We start from the raw sequence: 19,042 nt of genomic DNA on the forward strand, positions 1-19,042 counted from the left end.
TGCTGGGGATTGCACAGACTAATCAATGATGCCCCTGTACACACATGCTGGGGATTGCACAGACTAATCAAGGACGAACCTGTACACACATGCTGGGGATTGCAAAGACTAATCAATGATGCCCCTGTACACACATGCTGAGGATTGCACAGACTAATCAAGGACCCCACTGTACACACATGCTGGGGATTGCACAGGCAAATCAATGATGCCCCTGTACACACATGCTGGGGATTGCACAGGCTAATCAATGATGCCCCTGTACACACATGCTGGGGATTACACAGACTAATCAATGATGCCCCTGTACACACATGCTGGGGATTGCACAGACTAATCAAGGACGCACCTGTACACACATGCTGGGGATTGCACAGACTAATCAATGATGCCCCTGTACACACATGCTGGGGATTGCACAGACTAATCAAGGACCCCACTGTACACACATGCTGGGGATTGCACAGACTAATCAAGGACCCCACTGTACGCACATGCTAGGGATTGCACAGACTAATCAAGGACCCCACTGTACACACATGCTGGGGATTGCACAGACTAATCAAGGACCCCACTGTACACACATGCTGGGGATTGCACAGGCTAATTAAGGACCCCCCTGTACACACATGCTGGGTATTGCACAGGCTAATCAATGACGCCCCTGTACACACATGCTGGGGATTGCACAGGCTAATCAAGGATGCCCCTGTACACACATGCTGGGGATTGCACAGGCTAATCAATGACCCCACTGTACACACATGCTGGGTATTGCACAGGCTAATCAATGATGCCCCTGTACACACATGCTGGGGATTGCACAGGCTAATCAATGATGCCCCTGTACACACATGCTGGGGATTGCACAGGCTAATCAAGGACCCCACTGTACACACATGCTGGGTATTGCACAGACTAATCAAGGACCCCACTGTACACACATGCTGGGGATTGCACAGACTAATCAATGATGCCCCTGTACACACATGCTGGGGATTGCACAGACTAATCAAGGACCCCACTGTACACACATGCTGGGGATTGCACAGACTAATCAAGGACCCCACTGTACACACATGCTGGGGATTGCACAGACTAATCAAGGACCCCACTTTACACACATGCTGGGGATTGCACAGACTAATCAAGGACGCCACTGTACACACATGCTGGGGATTGCACAGGCTAATCAAGGATGCACCTGTACACACATGCTGGGGATTGCACAGACTAATCAATGACGCACCTGTACACACATGCTGGGGATTGCACAGGCTAATCAAGGACGCACCTGTTCACACATGCTAGGGATTGCACAGACTAATCAATGACGCACCTGTACACACATGCTGGGGATTGCACAGACTAATCAAGGACCCCACTGTACACACATGCTGGGGATTGCACAGGCTAATCAAGGACGCCACTGTACACACATGCTAGGTATTGCACAGACTAATCAAGGACCCCACTTTACACACATGCTGGGGATTGCACAGACTAATCAAGGACAAACCTGTACACACATGCTGGGGATTGCACAGACTAATCAAGGATGCCACTTTACCCACATGCTGGGGATTGCACAGACTAATCAAGGACAAACCTGTACACACATGCTGGGGATTGCACAGACTAATCAAGGACCCCACTGTACACACATGCTGGGGATTGCACAGACTAATCAAGGATGCCACTTTACCCACATGCATTAAGTCCCGTATTCCCAGAGCAAAGTTCAGGTGAATTCACAACATCATGATTCCACAAAAGCAGGTATGGATATTAATCTAGTTCTACGCCTTGATGACTAAGAAAAAAAATAAAAAAATTCTCTATCAGAATAAATTGGCAAATATATTGGAAAAAAGAAACTTTCAAACTTAATTTTTTTTTATCACATTTTGTTTATACTTAAGAGTGTAACTTGACTGAGAGCAAAACTGAGAACATTTGAACAAAATTCAGTTCGTATTATGCATATTTAAAAACAAAAAATGTGTTTGTCAGAAACACTATGTCCCCTTCTGCGCCGCTTTGAAGCTATATATATAACCTTGAAGGATGACATGGACATTTTACCACTAAAAATGTGCAGCTCCATGAGATACACATGCATGCCAAATATGAAGTTGCTATCTACCATATTTGCAAAAGTTATGGCAAAATGTTAAAGTTGGAGCAAACAAACACACAAACAGACAGGCCAAAAACAATATGTCCCCCACTATAGTGGTGGGTGACATAACAAATCTGTGATTTATAAACTTGTACTACCATTAACAGGGCAAATACTGATATACTACAAAAATTAAACAACATGTGAACAAAAAATATATAATAATGTTACAAACAAAACAATATGAACAAGAGGGCCAAGATGGCCCTAGTTCGCTCACCTGAGAGAAGTCGGTTCATTCAATCTTTACCAAACGTCAAACTTGACCTAGATATTGTCCAGACGAACATCCTGGTCACGTTTCATCATTATTGAACCAAAACTCTGGCATATGGAGTGATTTGGTTTTTGTAAGATTTGACCTGGTGACCTATATTTTGAGTAGACCCCCTTACCAAACATCAAACTTTGCTTACAAAAATAAATATTATGACCAAGATTCATAAAATCTGAAAAAAATGTGTGACCTCTTGTGTGTTTACAGGGATTTTGTACAATATAATGAAAATTTGGACAATATAAGGGCAATAATTATGGCATTAATTATGTGATATATATAAAACCAATCTTTTCACCAAGTTTCATGATGATTGTGCAAAAAATGTGACTTCTAGAGTGTTCAATTTTTTTCTTTTTTTTTACTATATAAATATAAGAAAACTGCCCCCCTCCTGGCAGCCATGTTATTAAACTGACCGGTACCATTTTCAAACTCAACTCTGATATCAAGAAAACAAATGTTCTGACCAAATTTCATGAAAATTGGGCAAAAAATGTGACTTCTAGAGTGTTTACTATATACATATAGAGAAAAATGCCCCGCCCACTGGAGGCCATGTTTTTTTTACCGATCTGAACCATTTTCGAACTCGTCTGAGATATCAATAAAACCAATGTTTTGACCAATTTTCATGATGATTGGGAAAAAAATTGTGACTTCTAGAGTGTTTACAAGGTTTATCTATAGCCAAATAAGATAAAAAATGCCCCCCCCCCCCGGCAGCCATGTTATTCAACCTACCGGAACCATTTTCAAACTCAACTCTCATATCAAGCAAACAAATTGTTCTGACCAAATTTCATGAAAATTGGGCCAAAAATGTGACTTCTAGAGTGTTCACATGTTTTCACTATATACATATAGAGAAAAATGCCCCGCCCACTGGAGGCCATATTTTTTCACCGATCTAGACCATTTTCAAACTCGTCCAAGATATCAATAAAACCAATGTTTTGACCAATTTTCATGATGATTGGGCAAAAATTGTGACTTCAAGAGTGTTTACAAGGTTTCTCTAAAGCCAAATAAGGAAAACTGCCCCCCTCCCCCCTTCCCGGCAGCCATGTTATTCAACTGACCGGAACCATTTTCGAACTCCACTCTCATATAAAGGAAACAAATGCTCTGACCAAATTTCATGAAAATTGGGCCAAAAAAGTGACTTCTAGAGTGTTCACATGTTTTCACTATATACATTTAGAGAAAAATGCCCCGCCCACTGGCGGCCATGTTTTTTCACCGATCTAGACCATTTTCGAACTCGTCCCAGATATCAATAAAACCAATGTTTTGACCAACTTTCATGATGATTGGGCTAAAATTGTGACTTCTAGAGTGTTTACAAGGTTTCTCTATAGCCAAATAAGGAAAACTGCCCCGCCCATTGGCGGCCATGTTTTTCAACGGACCGGAACCACTTTTGAACTCAACCAACATATCATTAAGACAAACATTTTGACAAAGTTACATGAAGATTGGGCATGAAATCTGACTTCTACAGTGTTTACAAGGTTTCTCTTTTTTTTGACCTAGTGACCTAGTTTTTGACACGGCACAACCCAGTTTTGAACTTGGCCAAGATTTCATTGGGACAAAGCTTCTGACCAAGTTTCATGAAGATCGGACAAGAAATGTGGCCTCTAGAGTGTTTACAAACCAAATGTTAACGGACGGACGGACATACGACGGACAAAGACCGGTCACAAAAGCTCACCTGAGCAATCGGTGAGCTCAAAACATGGTGATATTTAAATCATACCTGTTGTACTTTTTCATCATAGAACGTATCTGAAACCATGTGCCGTAACATTTCCAACTGGTCCTGGAAAAACATGAATACCGTCAGAGACATATATGAAATAAACATAAGATGATAAATAAATAAGTGTATCCATAGCTTGCAGTTTTCCAAAATAATGTATTTTTTGACTGATATTATTTTTATAACTGTTGTGCTTTTTTTTCAAAGACAAAAAATCATGTAAGTAAGAGATATTTAAGATGAGTATAACTTAATAATATATTATACAACTTAATTATACAAGTTTTTATAAGTTTATCAGTAGTCGGATAATTTCCACTAGTAGAAAGTAGCAGCATTTTTGTTCATATATTGCTTATATATCGGTCAAAATAGCAGGCACTTAATGAAACCCCACGGGTATCCACTGTCTCAACTGGTAAGGACATTTTTCTACCTGGAATTGTGACCCAAGCACGTTATGAAACCCCACGGGTATCCACTGTCTCAGCTGGTAAGGACATTTTTCTAGCTGGAATTGTGACCCAAGCACTTAATGAAACCCCACGGGTACCCACTGTCTCAGCTGGTAAGGACATTTTTCTACATGGAATTGTGACCCAAGCGCTTAATGAAACCCCACGGGTATCCACTGTCTCAGCTGGTAAGGACATTTTTCTACCTGGAATTGTGACCCAAGCACGTAATGAAACCCCACGGGTATCCACTGTCTCAGCTGGTAAGGACATTTTTCTACCGGGAATTGTGACCCAAGCACGTAATGAAACCCCACGGGTATCCACTGTCTCAGCTGGTAAGGACATTTTTCTACCTGGAATTGTGACCCAAGCACTTAATGAAACCCCACGGGTATCCACTGTCTCAGCTGGTAAGGACATTTTTCTACCTGGAATTGTGACCCAAGCACGTAATGAAACCCCACGGGTATCCACTGTCTCAGCTGGTAAGGACATTTTCTACCTGGAATTGTGACCCAAGCAATTAATGAAACCCCCAGGGTATCCACTGTCTCAGCTGGTAAGGACATTTTTCTACCTGGAATTGTGACCCAAGCACTTAATGAAACCCCACGGGTATACACTGTCTCAGCTGGTAAGGACATTTTTCTACCTGGAATTGTGACCCAAGCACGTAATGAAACCCCACGGGTATCCACTGTCTCAGCTGGTAAGGACATTTTTCTACCTGGAATTGTGACCCAAGAAGCTTGTGTACTGCATGCTCCTCCTCATTAACTGTGGCTTGTACAAACTGGCTGAACTCTGATAACACACTGACTGAGTCCTCTGCCTACAATCAAAATGAAAGTCTCAAATGCAAATGTACATGTCTAATTGGCTATGGGCCATGCTCTTTGAAAACGGGGTTCAATGCATGGGCGTAAAGTGTCTTCACAGATTAGCCTGTGCAGTCCACACAGGCTAATCAGGGACGACACTTTCTGCCTTTACTGGATTTTTGCTAAGAAGAGACCTTTTGTACTCGAAAAATACCATAAAAAAGGAAAGTGTCATCCCTGATTAGCCTGTGTGGACTGCACAGGCTAATCTGGGATGACACTTTACGCACTTGGCTAAATAACACATAAATGTAAGAATGCCGACATGATTAAGAATGTTAAAGTTTCAGAGACATGTATCCAGATGGCATAAGAATGAAATAAGTGACAATGGGAAAACATTACAATTAACTTATGTTTACAAGTAAGCAAGCATTTTTGGTATGCTTTTCATACGTAGGAGTCATCATAGTGTATTGTATGCCAAGCACTGTGTACTATTATAAATGTATCTGAAATGTCGAAATAAAAAGCACAATGTTCCATGTTCCCAAAGCAATATAATGTAAAGAGAATTAACCATTTCCCACTCAGAGGCAAAGCGAAAATGGCTATGTGCAAACAGAACAAACCCAGAACAGCCTGCAAGTAACTGCGAGTAAAGGCTTAATATGGATCAAGCTTTTTAAAAGTAATAATGTTACAGGTTTTTTTCACTGTATGTAAGAGAGGCCAATATAAGGTGGCTTCCCAATCAAAACCTTCATTAAAATCATGCAGTGTTCACCTACATCAAACTTACACAAGCTTTTTCATTTTCACAATCGCCTATTAACCCTTTCACACTCAGAAGCTGTGTAAAAAAGGGCTACACTGTATGGGCAAACAGCATAAAACCAGAACAGCCCGTGAGTAACTCACAGTCTGTTCAGGTTTTATGCTATTTGCTGCTCATCAGTTTTAAAGGGTAGGAAATAAGGCCTAAAAAATGTGAATCTAGTTAGAAAGGTCTTAAATAAAACTTAACATTCTAAGGGACTAAAAATACATCAAAATACATATCTAAGGGGTAAAGGGTTAATGCAACAATTCTTCTCAAAATCAATAGGCTAGCACCATTTCCAAATGAGAGAAAAGTCCCTGCCATACCTGTTTCACCATGGCGATCATTTTCAGCAGCAGCATGACGCTGGCAGTCTCTGGAGGGAAGTGGATGTTCCTCCAGGTGTCGTGCAGCTTGTTCAGAGGGTGCTCTGGGTTTTCTCGGTCTCTGCCCAGACACAGCGCCTTGTGGTGTGAGGCCCATGCCCGGTCCCTGCAAGCTGTGCCACAGTAGGAAACCTGGGTTTAAAGCAGACAGGAATCATGCTTTCCATGGCCACAGTATGAAACTGGGCTTTTTTTCCTTCTTTTTCTGTTTTTAAAACATTTGAGAAGTTCACTACTAAAATTTTCATAATATAAAGAATTTTGTGACTAATATTTTTAGATTTGTTAAAAGTTAACGACAAAATTTTTAACAATTTTCAACAATTCGTGACTCATTTTTTTACAATTTTGAAAAGTGTATGACTCATTTTTTTCACAAAATGAGCGGGCCAAGGTGGGTTCACAAAGATGGCAAAAATAGCCCTGTGAAACCTGAGTTTGAGGCATACTGGAATCATGGTTTCCATGGCAACAAGTATAACATTTTTTACCATTTCCCTCTCTGATACACATTGTGATATGTTTGTTGTCTCTAAGAAAAGCAAATTAAATGAAACACTTTCCTTAATAGGTTCAAGTTCTAACAAACTAAACAGCTTCATTTCAAACCCTCAGATGCTGATGAGCAGCCTGCGAGTTACTTGCATGGTGGGCTGGGTTGGTGTTGGTTGAATAAGCTTGTTTTCACTTTGATTCTGATTGGGAAAGGGTTCAGAATATAAGGATGGAGCAAGGTAGTTTTCTTGTCGGTATTGGTACACTTGTACTATAAATTGTGAATAAAATTAAAAAGAAATAATCAGTTTCAAATAAATGGTTTCAAAGTTAGTTGTAATTATGAAAAAAATCCGCAATGATCTGCCTTAGTCAATCAGGTCTGAGACCTGCAAATTATTCTGTGTATTTTATCTAGGGCTGTCACGATTCACCGGTATACCGGTATATCGCGGTGCATGTCGTGAAAAAAATCGCACCGCGGTACGGCGTTGCCGCACCGGTTTTTTTAATATTATTATATTAGCACAGATATAAATACATTACATAATTATTTTGATATATATATCGTTTTGAAAAATGTAGAAGCGGTTCAAAAGGGCTAAATAAATAATCTGTTAATATCCAGGTCAAGCAAGCGCTCCCACTTGTAGATGTTTAACTTTCACGTTTAAAATACGGCGATGTATAGGTCCGTACCTTTTTTGGAATTAGGGACAGATTTCCTTTGCAAATAAGTTCATAATTATCCAAAAGATGTTTATTCTATTTCTTATTTTCTTTCTTTAGTATATCGATCGTTCAAAGCATGGCACTTCCAAATCATGTTAGCTTAAGATTCTGAATAAGTCGAGGAAGAGTCAGAACGCTACGGATTTTCAATACTGGGCCCGCTGACTCCGCATTTTGAACATGCCCTTGAAGCGTTCGATTTACACAGATCTTAGTCACAGCTATTGTAAACAACATGGCGGACATTTTAGAAAAAGACGCAAACAATAACATTATAACAATGACTACTTCTATCAAGTTTATTACAGTTTCTTTTACAGTTTCTAGTCATACTATGATACCAGTGTTTTCTGATTATTGAGTTTAATAAAGTTTGTAAAACTTGTTATTCTGCTGTTTTCTTCACAGATACATATTCTGTAAAATATCGCGGTACGTACCGCGATACAGTGTTGCCGTACCACGATATACCGCGGTACGCTCACGGCGTATCGTGACAGCCCTAATTTTATCCAAATATAGTGCATGCCCAAAAATGTGCATTTTAATATTTAATTTGAATATTTACACCTCTAACATTCATACACTTTTAATAAGAAAGTTTATTTTGCGTTTTAACATTACAACACAATTATTGTGATTTGTATAAATAAATGTGGTTTTCCACAAGGTTTAATATGTATCCAAATTATGTATGTCCAAAACAAATTGTGTGTCCAAATTGTCTTATTATTTATGTAAGCTACATTGTTAGTATACAATAAAATTCAATTAACTTTTCATATTTATATTCAAAATCCTAAAATTTCATCATGGAGAAAAACACTGTAAAGAACCAGTTGAAAGAAGTTTCAACAAGCCAACAATCTTCTGCAAAACCACCCCAATTATTGACTTATATAGACTTGACTGAGGTTATTTAACCATCAGGGATTCACACACATTTGCACATTTATTTCCTTAGGGTCATAAAACATTAGGATTGGTTACACAATTAGGCCAATTACGGTGATTTTCAAGTGACTAAAGAATTTATTAAAAAATGTTAGGATGAAGCCCAGTAATTTCCATTGGTCGTTTAACAAACACAATCAGCCTTCGGTGTTTTTTGGTCAAAATTGGGGCCAAAGTTAGGCCCCATTCCCAATCTAAAAAAGTATTGTTTCCAAATGACTGCCTTGAATTTCCAATTTAAGGTTCCCTTAATGTAAACATTTAGTAGACATACCATCCAGATTTTTTACAGGGGCCTTTTCACAGATTTTGATATGATTTGAAGTTTTTCATTAAATGCTTTATATTGATTAATGTAAACATTGGATCTAAAAAGCTCCAGTAAAAAATCAAGAATAAAACATAAAAAAAGAAAAAAAAGTAAACCTCAGCAGGACTCGAACCACTGACCCCTGGAGTAAAAGGTCTCTGCATTATACCACTCGACCATCCTTCCATATACAATGAAAGATGTATTTTATACTTCATATAATCGATCCTCGTAGTTTCACACAATATAACGACAACAACAGAACTCTCCAAATTATTCAATTGTTTCGTGTTGCAACGCTTTATAATTTTCAGGTTTTTAAATCGTCAAAAGATGCATATAAAGGCTATTTTTGAGCATGGTAAATGTTCAGTATTACGGTTTCCTCACAAATATCATACCTAAAACGAAAATTTGTGAATATAAAACAACTTTTTTCAATTTTGTAAATTTACCAAAACGTGAAAAAGCCCCTTTAAATGAACCTATTGAAAACAGTTTTATTCTCAATTTTTAAGAATCTGTAAATAGTAAAAATATACTGGTCATAGACCAGCAAAAACACAAGATATATGATCCTTGGTGGGGCCTTTCCGACATTCGAAACATAAGAATCCAACATATCACCTCTAAAAATTTGCAGGGATGTAACTACTTTGGTGACATTTACCCTCTCCCACTCAGAAGTGAAAATGGCTATATGCAAACAGCATAAAACCAGAACAGCCTGCGAGTAACTTGCAATCTGTTCAGGTTTAATGCTGTTTGCTGTTCATCAGTATCCAAGGGTTAGAAATGAAGCCTATAAAACTTGAATTTTTTAAGAAAGGTCTTAAATTAAATGTAACTTTCTATGAACAAACAAATGCGTAAAAATACATATCCAAGTGGTAAAGGGATACAGAATATTCCGCTTATTCACCTGACAATTGGGACAGTGCACTATGAGGTCCTGTTTCACCTCACAGCACTCTGGGAAGGGCAGCACCAGCGCTGGGTTGGACGTGAGTCTCTGGGCCATGGCCTCCGCCGTCTCAAGGGAGCGCAGGCAGTTCTCGCACGCTGTGTACTGGTACAGCTCGTTCCAGGCAAACTGGCATGACACCAGTGGAGCCTCCTCAAGAATCACATCTCCGACTTTATAGTGCTGGTTTGAGTATAGGCCTCGGCCCTGCATCATCATTTTTCAATTCAATATATTCTCTCAAATTTCTGCACATTTTCAATTTAAAATGATAACTATCTGGACAAAATACAACAATTTTATTTCACATATGTTGCTTAATGTGTGGTTCTATGGCTAGAAGAACTTACCAAACAGGCATTATAGTAGTCACTGACTACAGCTATCAAAAAATATTAAAACAATCTTTTATTAAGTTATCAGTTGTTTTTCCTAGTTATTTTGGAAAAAAGAGTCTGGTCAAATTGGGATTATTTAAATCCATAAAAGGGCAAATTTAGGATTTTTTCCAAAATAATCATATGAATTATAGTCATACACTTTGTTAGTTTTTAATGAAATAAAATTGAGATAATTATCATTAGACAGTTCTTTTAAAAAAAAAATTTTTGTTTGTATACTGTGATTTTTTTGGCAATTTTGGTTTGAGATAAGTTCCAATTTATGGCCTATCTTAAATAGCAGAAAGAAAACAGGTTATTGTACAACTAATTTTAAACATGTTTTAAGAAGCAAAATGTTTACAGTAAATTGATCTAACTTTAATTCAATATAAGTAAACAGAAATATTTATCTTAACATTAAAGTGATATTATGGGCATTTTTCACTGTTGAATTGAGCTGAAAGAATTAACATGTCAAAAGAGTTAGTTAAAATGTGGTTACTGACCAACTATTTGCAACTCATCTTGCTACCAGTTGGTAATAAAAAAATATTTTATATTCAATACTTAACATGACTTACCCAGTCCTCTTAGCCGAAATGATCAGTAAAATAAAACAAGAGGGCCAAGATGGCCCTAGTTCGCTCACCTGAGAGAAGTCGGTTCATTCAATCTTTACCAAACGTTAAACTTGACCTAGATATTGTCCAGACAAACATCCTGGTCAAGTTTCATCATTATTGAACCAAAACTCTGGCATATGGAGCGATTTTGTTTTTGTAAGATTTGACCTGGTGACCTATATTTAGAGTAGACCCCCTTACCAAACATCAAACTTCATGATGATTGGGCATAAAATGTGACTTCTAGAGTGTTCAAAGCTTTTTTTACTATTAAATATAAGAAAACAGCCCCCCCCCCCCTGGCAGCCATGTTATTAAACTGACCGGAACCATTTTCAAACTCAACTCTAATATCAAGAAAACAAATGTTCTGACCAAATTTCATGAAAATTGGGCCAAAAATGTGACTTCTAGAGTGTTCACATGTTTTCACTATATGCATATTGAGAAAAATGCCCCACCCACTGGCGGCCATGTTTTTTTACCGATCTGAACCATTTTCGAACTCGTCTGAGATATCAATAAAACAAATTTTTTAAATAAAATTCATTTTAATTATTAAATACTTACCTGTTATCGTATGCTTATACTTTCCAAGGGGAAATAACTCATCCGGAATTTTAACTGGGAATCCGCCACCTCAATACCGTAATACAGGCCAGGTTAAACATAGTGCAATGCAACCTAGCCAAAAATCGGTAACCAACCCTCAATATTCTTTCAATATATATACAAAAATATTAATCGAATAGCGGGGTGGGAGGTGGGACTTACCGATAACAGGTAAGTATTTAATAATTAAAATGAATTTTATTTAAAAAATTTGTTTTAATGTCATAAATACTGACCTGTTATCGTATGCTGATTTTGCAGCTGCGGTGGGAAGGTTCGTATATATTTTCCCAACACAGTAGAACCCATAAACAGGGTTATCAGCTAATGATATCAAGTAATCTTCGTTAAAACGGTATTAATTATGACTTCTCGGACAGAGTAATATGTCTATGTCGTAAAGAAGACACTACCGTTAGTGAAACCACAACAAGCCCAAACGTATACAAATTGTATTGTTGGCACTTCAGAAAACGAAGATAAAAAGATGACAAGGTGGTCGGATTCCTCCAGTAAACAGCTTAGAGCACGTCAAAAAGTGGGGTGTGATTAATATATGCCCACAAAACAGACAGAGCTCTTAATTCATGCGGTCAGATCCTAAAAAGGAATGAATCCTTAGATAGGATAAGATTAACTTTCCTTAGTCGAGGTCTAACCCCGAGAAATAGAAGCCGCAGACACATCTCCCCCCCCCCCTTTTTTGGGGGAAATGAAGAGTGTCTTTGAGAACCTCGAATGGACTTCTGACTAACACTGCTGAGATAGAACTTCAAAGCCCTGATTGCCCAAAGAAGTTTATCCTCATCTTCATGACTACCAGTTTAAGAAAACTTGGAAACTTGAAGGTAGAAGCCATATAGAGGACTTGATATTAAGCAAGGAATCCTGGCTGACACAACAAAGTGAAAACGACAATAGATCCAACTGGAATTGGTCGTATTCAACAGAAAAAGCATGAATTTCACTTCTCCGTATGGTAAAAGCCATAATAAGAAGGAAAACCGTCTTAAAATTATATTGGAACTGTTAATAAGCCTGATGAAAAAGGTTCATAGGGAGCTCATTAAGCATCCCAACATGTTACACAAGTCAAAACCGCTTAAGAAGGTAAAGGAACGAAAAACATAGTGTTGACGTTCCATAGTTTGGATCAGTTCCAAAATAGGTAAGACAGCACAGATTTGCGATGACTTACACAAAACAAGGTATACGAGAGCATAATCTCTATCCTTTGATGAAGAAAAGAACAAATTTCTTATCATCAAGAAAAAGATGAGAAAAACCTCTATGTATCTAGCAGAGTGATTAAGGTAATAACTATGCTCTCAATTACCCAGTAAAAAAAATGAATTTCCATAGAACCTTTATACAGTTCTGATGGAATTATCCTTGCACAAGTAACAAGGATTGAAACTCTAACAGAAAAACGTTCTTCTGTAGAGATAACTAAAAGTTATTAATGGCCAGACATGAAGTGGCACATGTTTGGATCAGTAAAAATATGTCTCAGTGAGATATGATATTTGACCTGTGAAGAAGTTTCCTGAAAATAATTGTACAGGAGACTTAAAAGGTCGTAGAACCATAATCCCATGGTTCATTACGTATATTTCATGAAATTATGGCAAAAACTCAGTTATTGCAAAAACTCACCAAGAAGGCAAGATATTCCAGTTTATGTCAATGGACGAATGTATAACAATCGCACACCCTGCTGGATCGATTTCTGTGAACTGCATTGTTGACGTTGTTCAGCATACCGGTATACACTGCGATATACGATCGCATAACGCTAATAACTAGCGTTTGATGATAAACAACATTCTTTGATATACTATGTACACCATGCAACTCGTCTGCAACTTCACTGGCGCGCATGCGCGATTACATTATTGAACCCAACGGAAAAATAATTCGAAAGAAAGAACTGCAGGACAAAAGGTCCAACAGGGCGTTGAGACGAACTGGTATGAGAAAGACGATAGAGAAAATTTGTTGTTCTTGCAAAGAACGAATAAGTTCCTGATTTCCAGTTACAAGGAGTGATAATATGATCACCTCCGTGTCTGTAAGTAAACCACGACCGATGTGTGATAGTTGAAACCATCACAAAGGAATCGTGAAAATGTGTTGTAAATGAAAAACAGCTACTGTAAAAAGAATTTTTGCTTTTCAAGATGTATATGTGCAGGTGATATTCGTTAGGATACCACATAATTGAGAAAATCAAGATACGTTGTTCTATGTGATCGTCCATAACCTTATCTGCTCACATCTGTATAAGATGTAAGGAAGGTTGTGGTAGAATAAACTATATTCTTGCCAAGATAATCTTCTAGTCTAGACACCACTGAATAGTGGTAAATAATGACAAAAAGATGGAAATCTGTGTCATTAAATAATCCCGAGATTAATACAATTATCTTAAAAATAAAGCTGAAACGGACGTAAGAAAAGACGTCTCAGCAGAAGGACCGGTGACCGGACCGGTAAATACCGACCGGTGACCGGAACCATTTGTCAAGGATGGGTGGGCAAAGAAACCACGGCAAGCCGAACTTTCCCACTCCAAACACACTTGAAAATTGGTAGAATAGGACAGTGTTTAACACTTATAAGTTAATGACCTATCTACAGAATATAGCCTCTTCTTGAACCAATAACAGGCGCCTTTAAAATCCTGGATAATACAGGTCGCGAAGTCATCGATTTGCGAAGTACGGAAATATGATTGATAGTGGTACCTCCGGAATCGGAGGTGTGATGGCAGAAAAAGGTGAAAACCCTAGGGGTAACCTTAAGCGGGTCCACGCTTGCCGGTAGAATGCATGGAAGTCTTAAATTCTGACTTGATTAATCCATTTACTTCAAGACTTCTAACCTGGACGAATTCCGAAAGGAATACGACCAGTTATAGGAAGACGGCCTGTTATGGCCAGAAGTGTAATAGAAGAATAACTTTAAGATGAGGTCCCTCCAGATCCTAGGATCTAAGATCTGAGTTCAATAGGTCCTAAGCCATCTACAAGACTGTAGCCGCTATGCGGTCAATCTGATAGGCAATCCTATGTATCAGAACTCTTGTTGATTCCAGTAGCTTGAAAATATGCACTGCCGTAGGAGCAATAGAAAAGCAGAAGTCGATACAAATGTCGTCTTGCTAATCCTGCTAGCGTCATTAATGTGTCCCAACTGTTCCGTGACACTGACTGCAAAGTCTGTAGCCGACAGGTAAAGGCGGTTAAAACAATTCATCCTTCGGGTCTCGAACATAAATTAATAGAGGTCAAATAGTAATGTTCGACCTCAATGCTAATCTCCGAGCCCACTTCAGCCGATCTATCTGCAAGACCAGTAGTCTGCATGTAGCCGGTTGAGATAGAAGTACAAATAACAGATATAGCATGATTTGGTGACCGTCGCCAGTAGAAAATCAGTATTGAAAAACACAAAAAGTCATGTAGATTGTTGAATCCATAAAATATAGTATTCAATACAATCATAGCCAGGGGTATACAACTATGTAATGTAGACGATACCCGTGATACTAAAAATTGACCGATGAAAACACAGTGGAATACCGGTAATTGGTAAGTGGTGACCGAACCGGACCGGTCAATGACCGGTAACTGTAGCCCGGTGAACGGACCAGTCATAATATGACCGGTGACGTTACCAGTTAAAGACCGAAAAAATGGTGGAATCCAAATGGTCTGTTATCAATGTCAAGCACTGCTCGGAAAAGAAGATCATGCCAAAAAAATCCAATCCGATGGCGATGAGACATCACTTATTCTGACCGGTGATCAGTGATCGGTGATATGACCGATGAATGGTGACCGATGTCCGGTGATCGGGACCGGTATAATATAACTGCGTCAGAATGGAAATATCTGGTGCAGAAGAATGACCATCCACGAAGTCATCTGATAATGTTAACCGGAAAACAACGGTAGATTATCAGTATTAATAGGCATAAGTGTCCTTGTAGTCGTAGTGGAGAAAAGAACAGCTTATCCCGAAGCCTGAATGTTAAACGAACTAGTGTTCGTATACAACTACGGCTCGGTGACTGCAACATGTGTGGATGCCATAAGAAGAACCATCACACGTGGAATGGAGACATGATATTCCTAAAGGAATAAAATGGAGAACGTCGATATGACCAGTAGGTTCATTAACGCCTACGTGAGAAGTGGCGACATCCATATAACTTCGATGCCGAAATATTGTTCGGCTACGCTGGAAATATTGTCTTCTACAATATTGTCTCCGTGAGCATTGACATGATCGCTTACGAGCGTATCAACGCCGAGAACTGCTCAATGAAGGAGAGGTATGTTCGATAAATATCCAGTGGTGCTCAATGCAGTCCGCTGATGTCTACGTGAAGGTTGACGACGTCCTCGTTTCCTGCGATGTCGAGATCTGGATCGGCCGAGATGTGGATCGGCTGCGATGAGACCGAGATCTTCTAGAATAACGTCTCCTAATAATTTGATTCTACTGGGGCTCGAACCTTGGGCCTCTCACATGTGAAGCGAGCGTGTAACCACTACACTACGGAATCGCTTTACGAGAGCCGCGACGATGAGAACTGCTCGACGAAGAAGAGCGTGTCCGATGTCTAATCCTTGATGAAGACGATGTATTCAACGAAGAATAGGAGAATAATTCAATGAAGAAGACCGAGTTCTTCTTCTTGACCGGTGACTGGTGTTATCGGTGGCAGGCCTAACTGATGACTGTTGACCGGTGACCGGAGCGGTGATCAATGACCGGACCGGTGACCGGACCGGACCGTTGACATGACCGGACCGGTGACATGACCGGACCGGTGACATGACCGGTGACCGGACCGGACCGGTGACATGACCGGTGACCGGACCGGTGACATGACCGGTGACCGGACCGGTGACATGACCGGTGACCGGACCGGACCGGTGATCAATGACCGGACCGGTGACCGGACCGGACCGGTGACCGGACCGGTGACCGGACCGGTGACATGACCGGTGACCGGACCGGTGACATGACCGGTGACCGGACCGGTGACATGACCGGTGACCGGACCGGACCGGTGATCAATGACCGGACCGGTGACCGGACCGGACCGGTGACCGGACTGGACCGGTGACCGGACCGGACCGGTGACATGACCGGTGACCGGACCGGACCGGTGACCGGACCGGACCGGTGATCAATGACCGGACCGGACCGGTGACATGACCGGTGACCGGACCGGCCGGTCAGACGTCGATCAATGGTCCGTGATCAACGTCCCCGGTGACGTACCGGTCATATCATGACCAGTGTTGTCACCGGATAATGACCGTATGGCGGATGCCAAATGGTCCGGCATTGGTCGATGTCCTTGACCAATGCCATCGGGCAAAGACCGGCTGACGGGTGTCGCCATATGGTCTGATGTTGACCGACTGTCTAAGAGACTTAGCATAGTACGGTCGCGATCGTGCCCGATACCCGGTGACTGATACTGCAACTATCATCCATGATCTGCGAAGTCACCGGGTATTTATCCACTCTTGTTTCTGCGACCATCATGTAGTCGAATATATGAAAAACAAGAGCAAAGCATATTCAACCATAAACTGGTCACAGACCAGATTATCATACGGCACATAAAATCATTATTTGACCATAATGAAAATTATAATAATACTGCCGTAGATCATAAATTAAACAAAAGTTTAATTCAAAACAGATGAAAAATAAAATGACGATCAATTAGATTGTCATACGGAACGTTAAAATCATTATTGCACACAATGGCAAATGATAAACAATCTGTCAATAGAAGAACACGCTTTGCACGATCTCGTAACACATTAGAAGAACATGCTTTGCACGTTCTAGCAATGTATTAGAAGAGCACGTTTTGCACGTGGTCGTTCGCGCCTGAAAACACCCAGCATGGTAGAAATAAACCATTGTTCGATAAAAACAAGCATGGCTTACCTTTTACAAATGAAACAAAATCCATTAAATCCACACAAATTAATCCGAATGAGAAATAAAAAGATAAATAACACAATTTATCTATTCAAAACCCCAATCAACCAAGTGAAAAACAATATTTTAATTCAGAGCCGTAAAAGACACGTATACACCTGGTTGATCCGGAAAGAATATTGAGGGTTGGTTACCGATTTTTGGCTAGGTTGCATTGCACTATGTTTAACCTGGCCTGTATTACGGTATTGAGGTGGCGGATTCCCAGTTAAAATTCCGGATGAGTTATTTCCCCTTGGAAAGTATAAGCATACGATAACAGGTCAGTATTTATGACATTAAAACCAATGGTTTGACCAACTTTCATGGAGATTGGGCAAAAAATGTGACTTCTAGCGTGTTTACAAGGTTTCTCTATAGCCAAATATGGAAAACTGCCCCTCCCCCCCCGGCAGCCATGTTATTCAACTGACCAGAACCATTTTAAAACTCAGCTCTCATATCAAGGAAACAAATGTTCTGACCAAATTTCATGAAAATTGGGCCAAAAATGTGACTTCTAGAGTGTTCACATGTTTTCACTATATACATATAGAGAAAAATGCCCTGCCCACTGGAGGCCATGTTTTTTCACCGATCTAGATCCAAATCCGCTATACACCAATCGACTGTATATGAAGTGAAAACACCAAAAATAAACAACAGTTGCGATAGACACTTATGAACTGTTAGATGCCCATAATATCACTTTAAATAGTTGATAATTGGACTCACTTTGGAACACTTTTTGTTTTAATACCAAATTTTTTAGCTGTGTAGTGTGTAACCTAGAATAGTTTATTACCTATTGTCATTTATAAATGCATCTCTTATCTGAAAGATAATTGATTCGTAATGAATACTACATAATATGTAGTACTAAGCAGTTAAGCTTAAATAACCATAATACCCGTGTTGTATTCGAGAAATGGAATAAATAGTTAAATTACTTGACAAAACACGTGTCGCCGTGGTGTAATGACTAATGGATATGGTGTCCACCTAGCGACCGGGAGGTCACGGGTTCGATCCCCAACATGGGAGCGTTCTATAAATCTTCCACCAAGTACTGGTTCTAGGCCCAGGAAACGGACTCGAGCGCGTTTATATAAGCCATAGGCTTTCGATGCAATCGAGCTAAAATAAATAGGTTTAAACTTAACTAAAACACGTGTAAACAAAATGTCGCGAAAATATATCACATTTACAAATACTTTGCTAAAAACAATGAAACAGTAGGAT

At 39.6% G+C, this 19,042-nt stretch overlaps 1 protein-coding gene across 5 annotated transcripts in view; it reads right to left on the minus strand.

Moving 5' to 3' along the window:
* Nucleotides 1-19,042, minus strand: part of LOC127841985 (histone-lysine N-trimethyltransferase SMYD5-like) — a 36,569-nt gene that overhangs the window by 14,801 nt on the left and 2,726 nt on the right. For 2 of the 5 annotated variants that reach the window (XM_052371247.1, XM_052371249.1), the window contains exons 3-6: nt 10,126-10,374; nt 6,653-6,844; nt 5,335-5,514; nt 4,222-4,284 (exon numbers count right to left, since the gene is read on the minus strand). In XM_052371247.1, coding sequence (XP_052227207.1) covers nt 4,222-4,284; nt 5,335-5,514; nt 6,653-6,844; nt 10,126-10,374 — 684 coding nt within the window. Of the gene's footprint in view, nt 1-4,221; nt 4,285-5,334; nt 5,515-6,652; nt 6,845-10,125; nt 10,375-18,535; nt 18,721-19,042 lie in introns of those variants that run through there. The other 3 variants (XM_052371252.1, XM_052371251.1, XM_052371248.1) reach the window with 3 other exon arrangements.

This window comes from Dreissena polymorpha, chromosome 8 (genome assembly GCF_020536995.1).
Source record: "Dreissena polymorpha isolate Duluth1 chromosome 8, UMN_Dpol_1.0, whole genome shotgun sequence".
Classification (NCBI taxonomy): Eukaryota; Metazoa; Mollusca; class Bivalvia; order Myida; family Dreissenidae; genus Dreissena; species Dreissena polymorpha.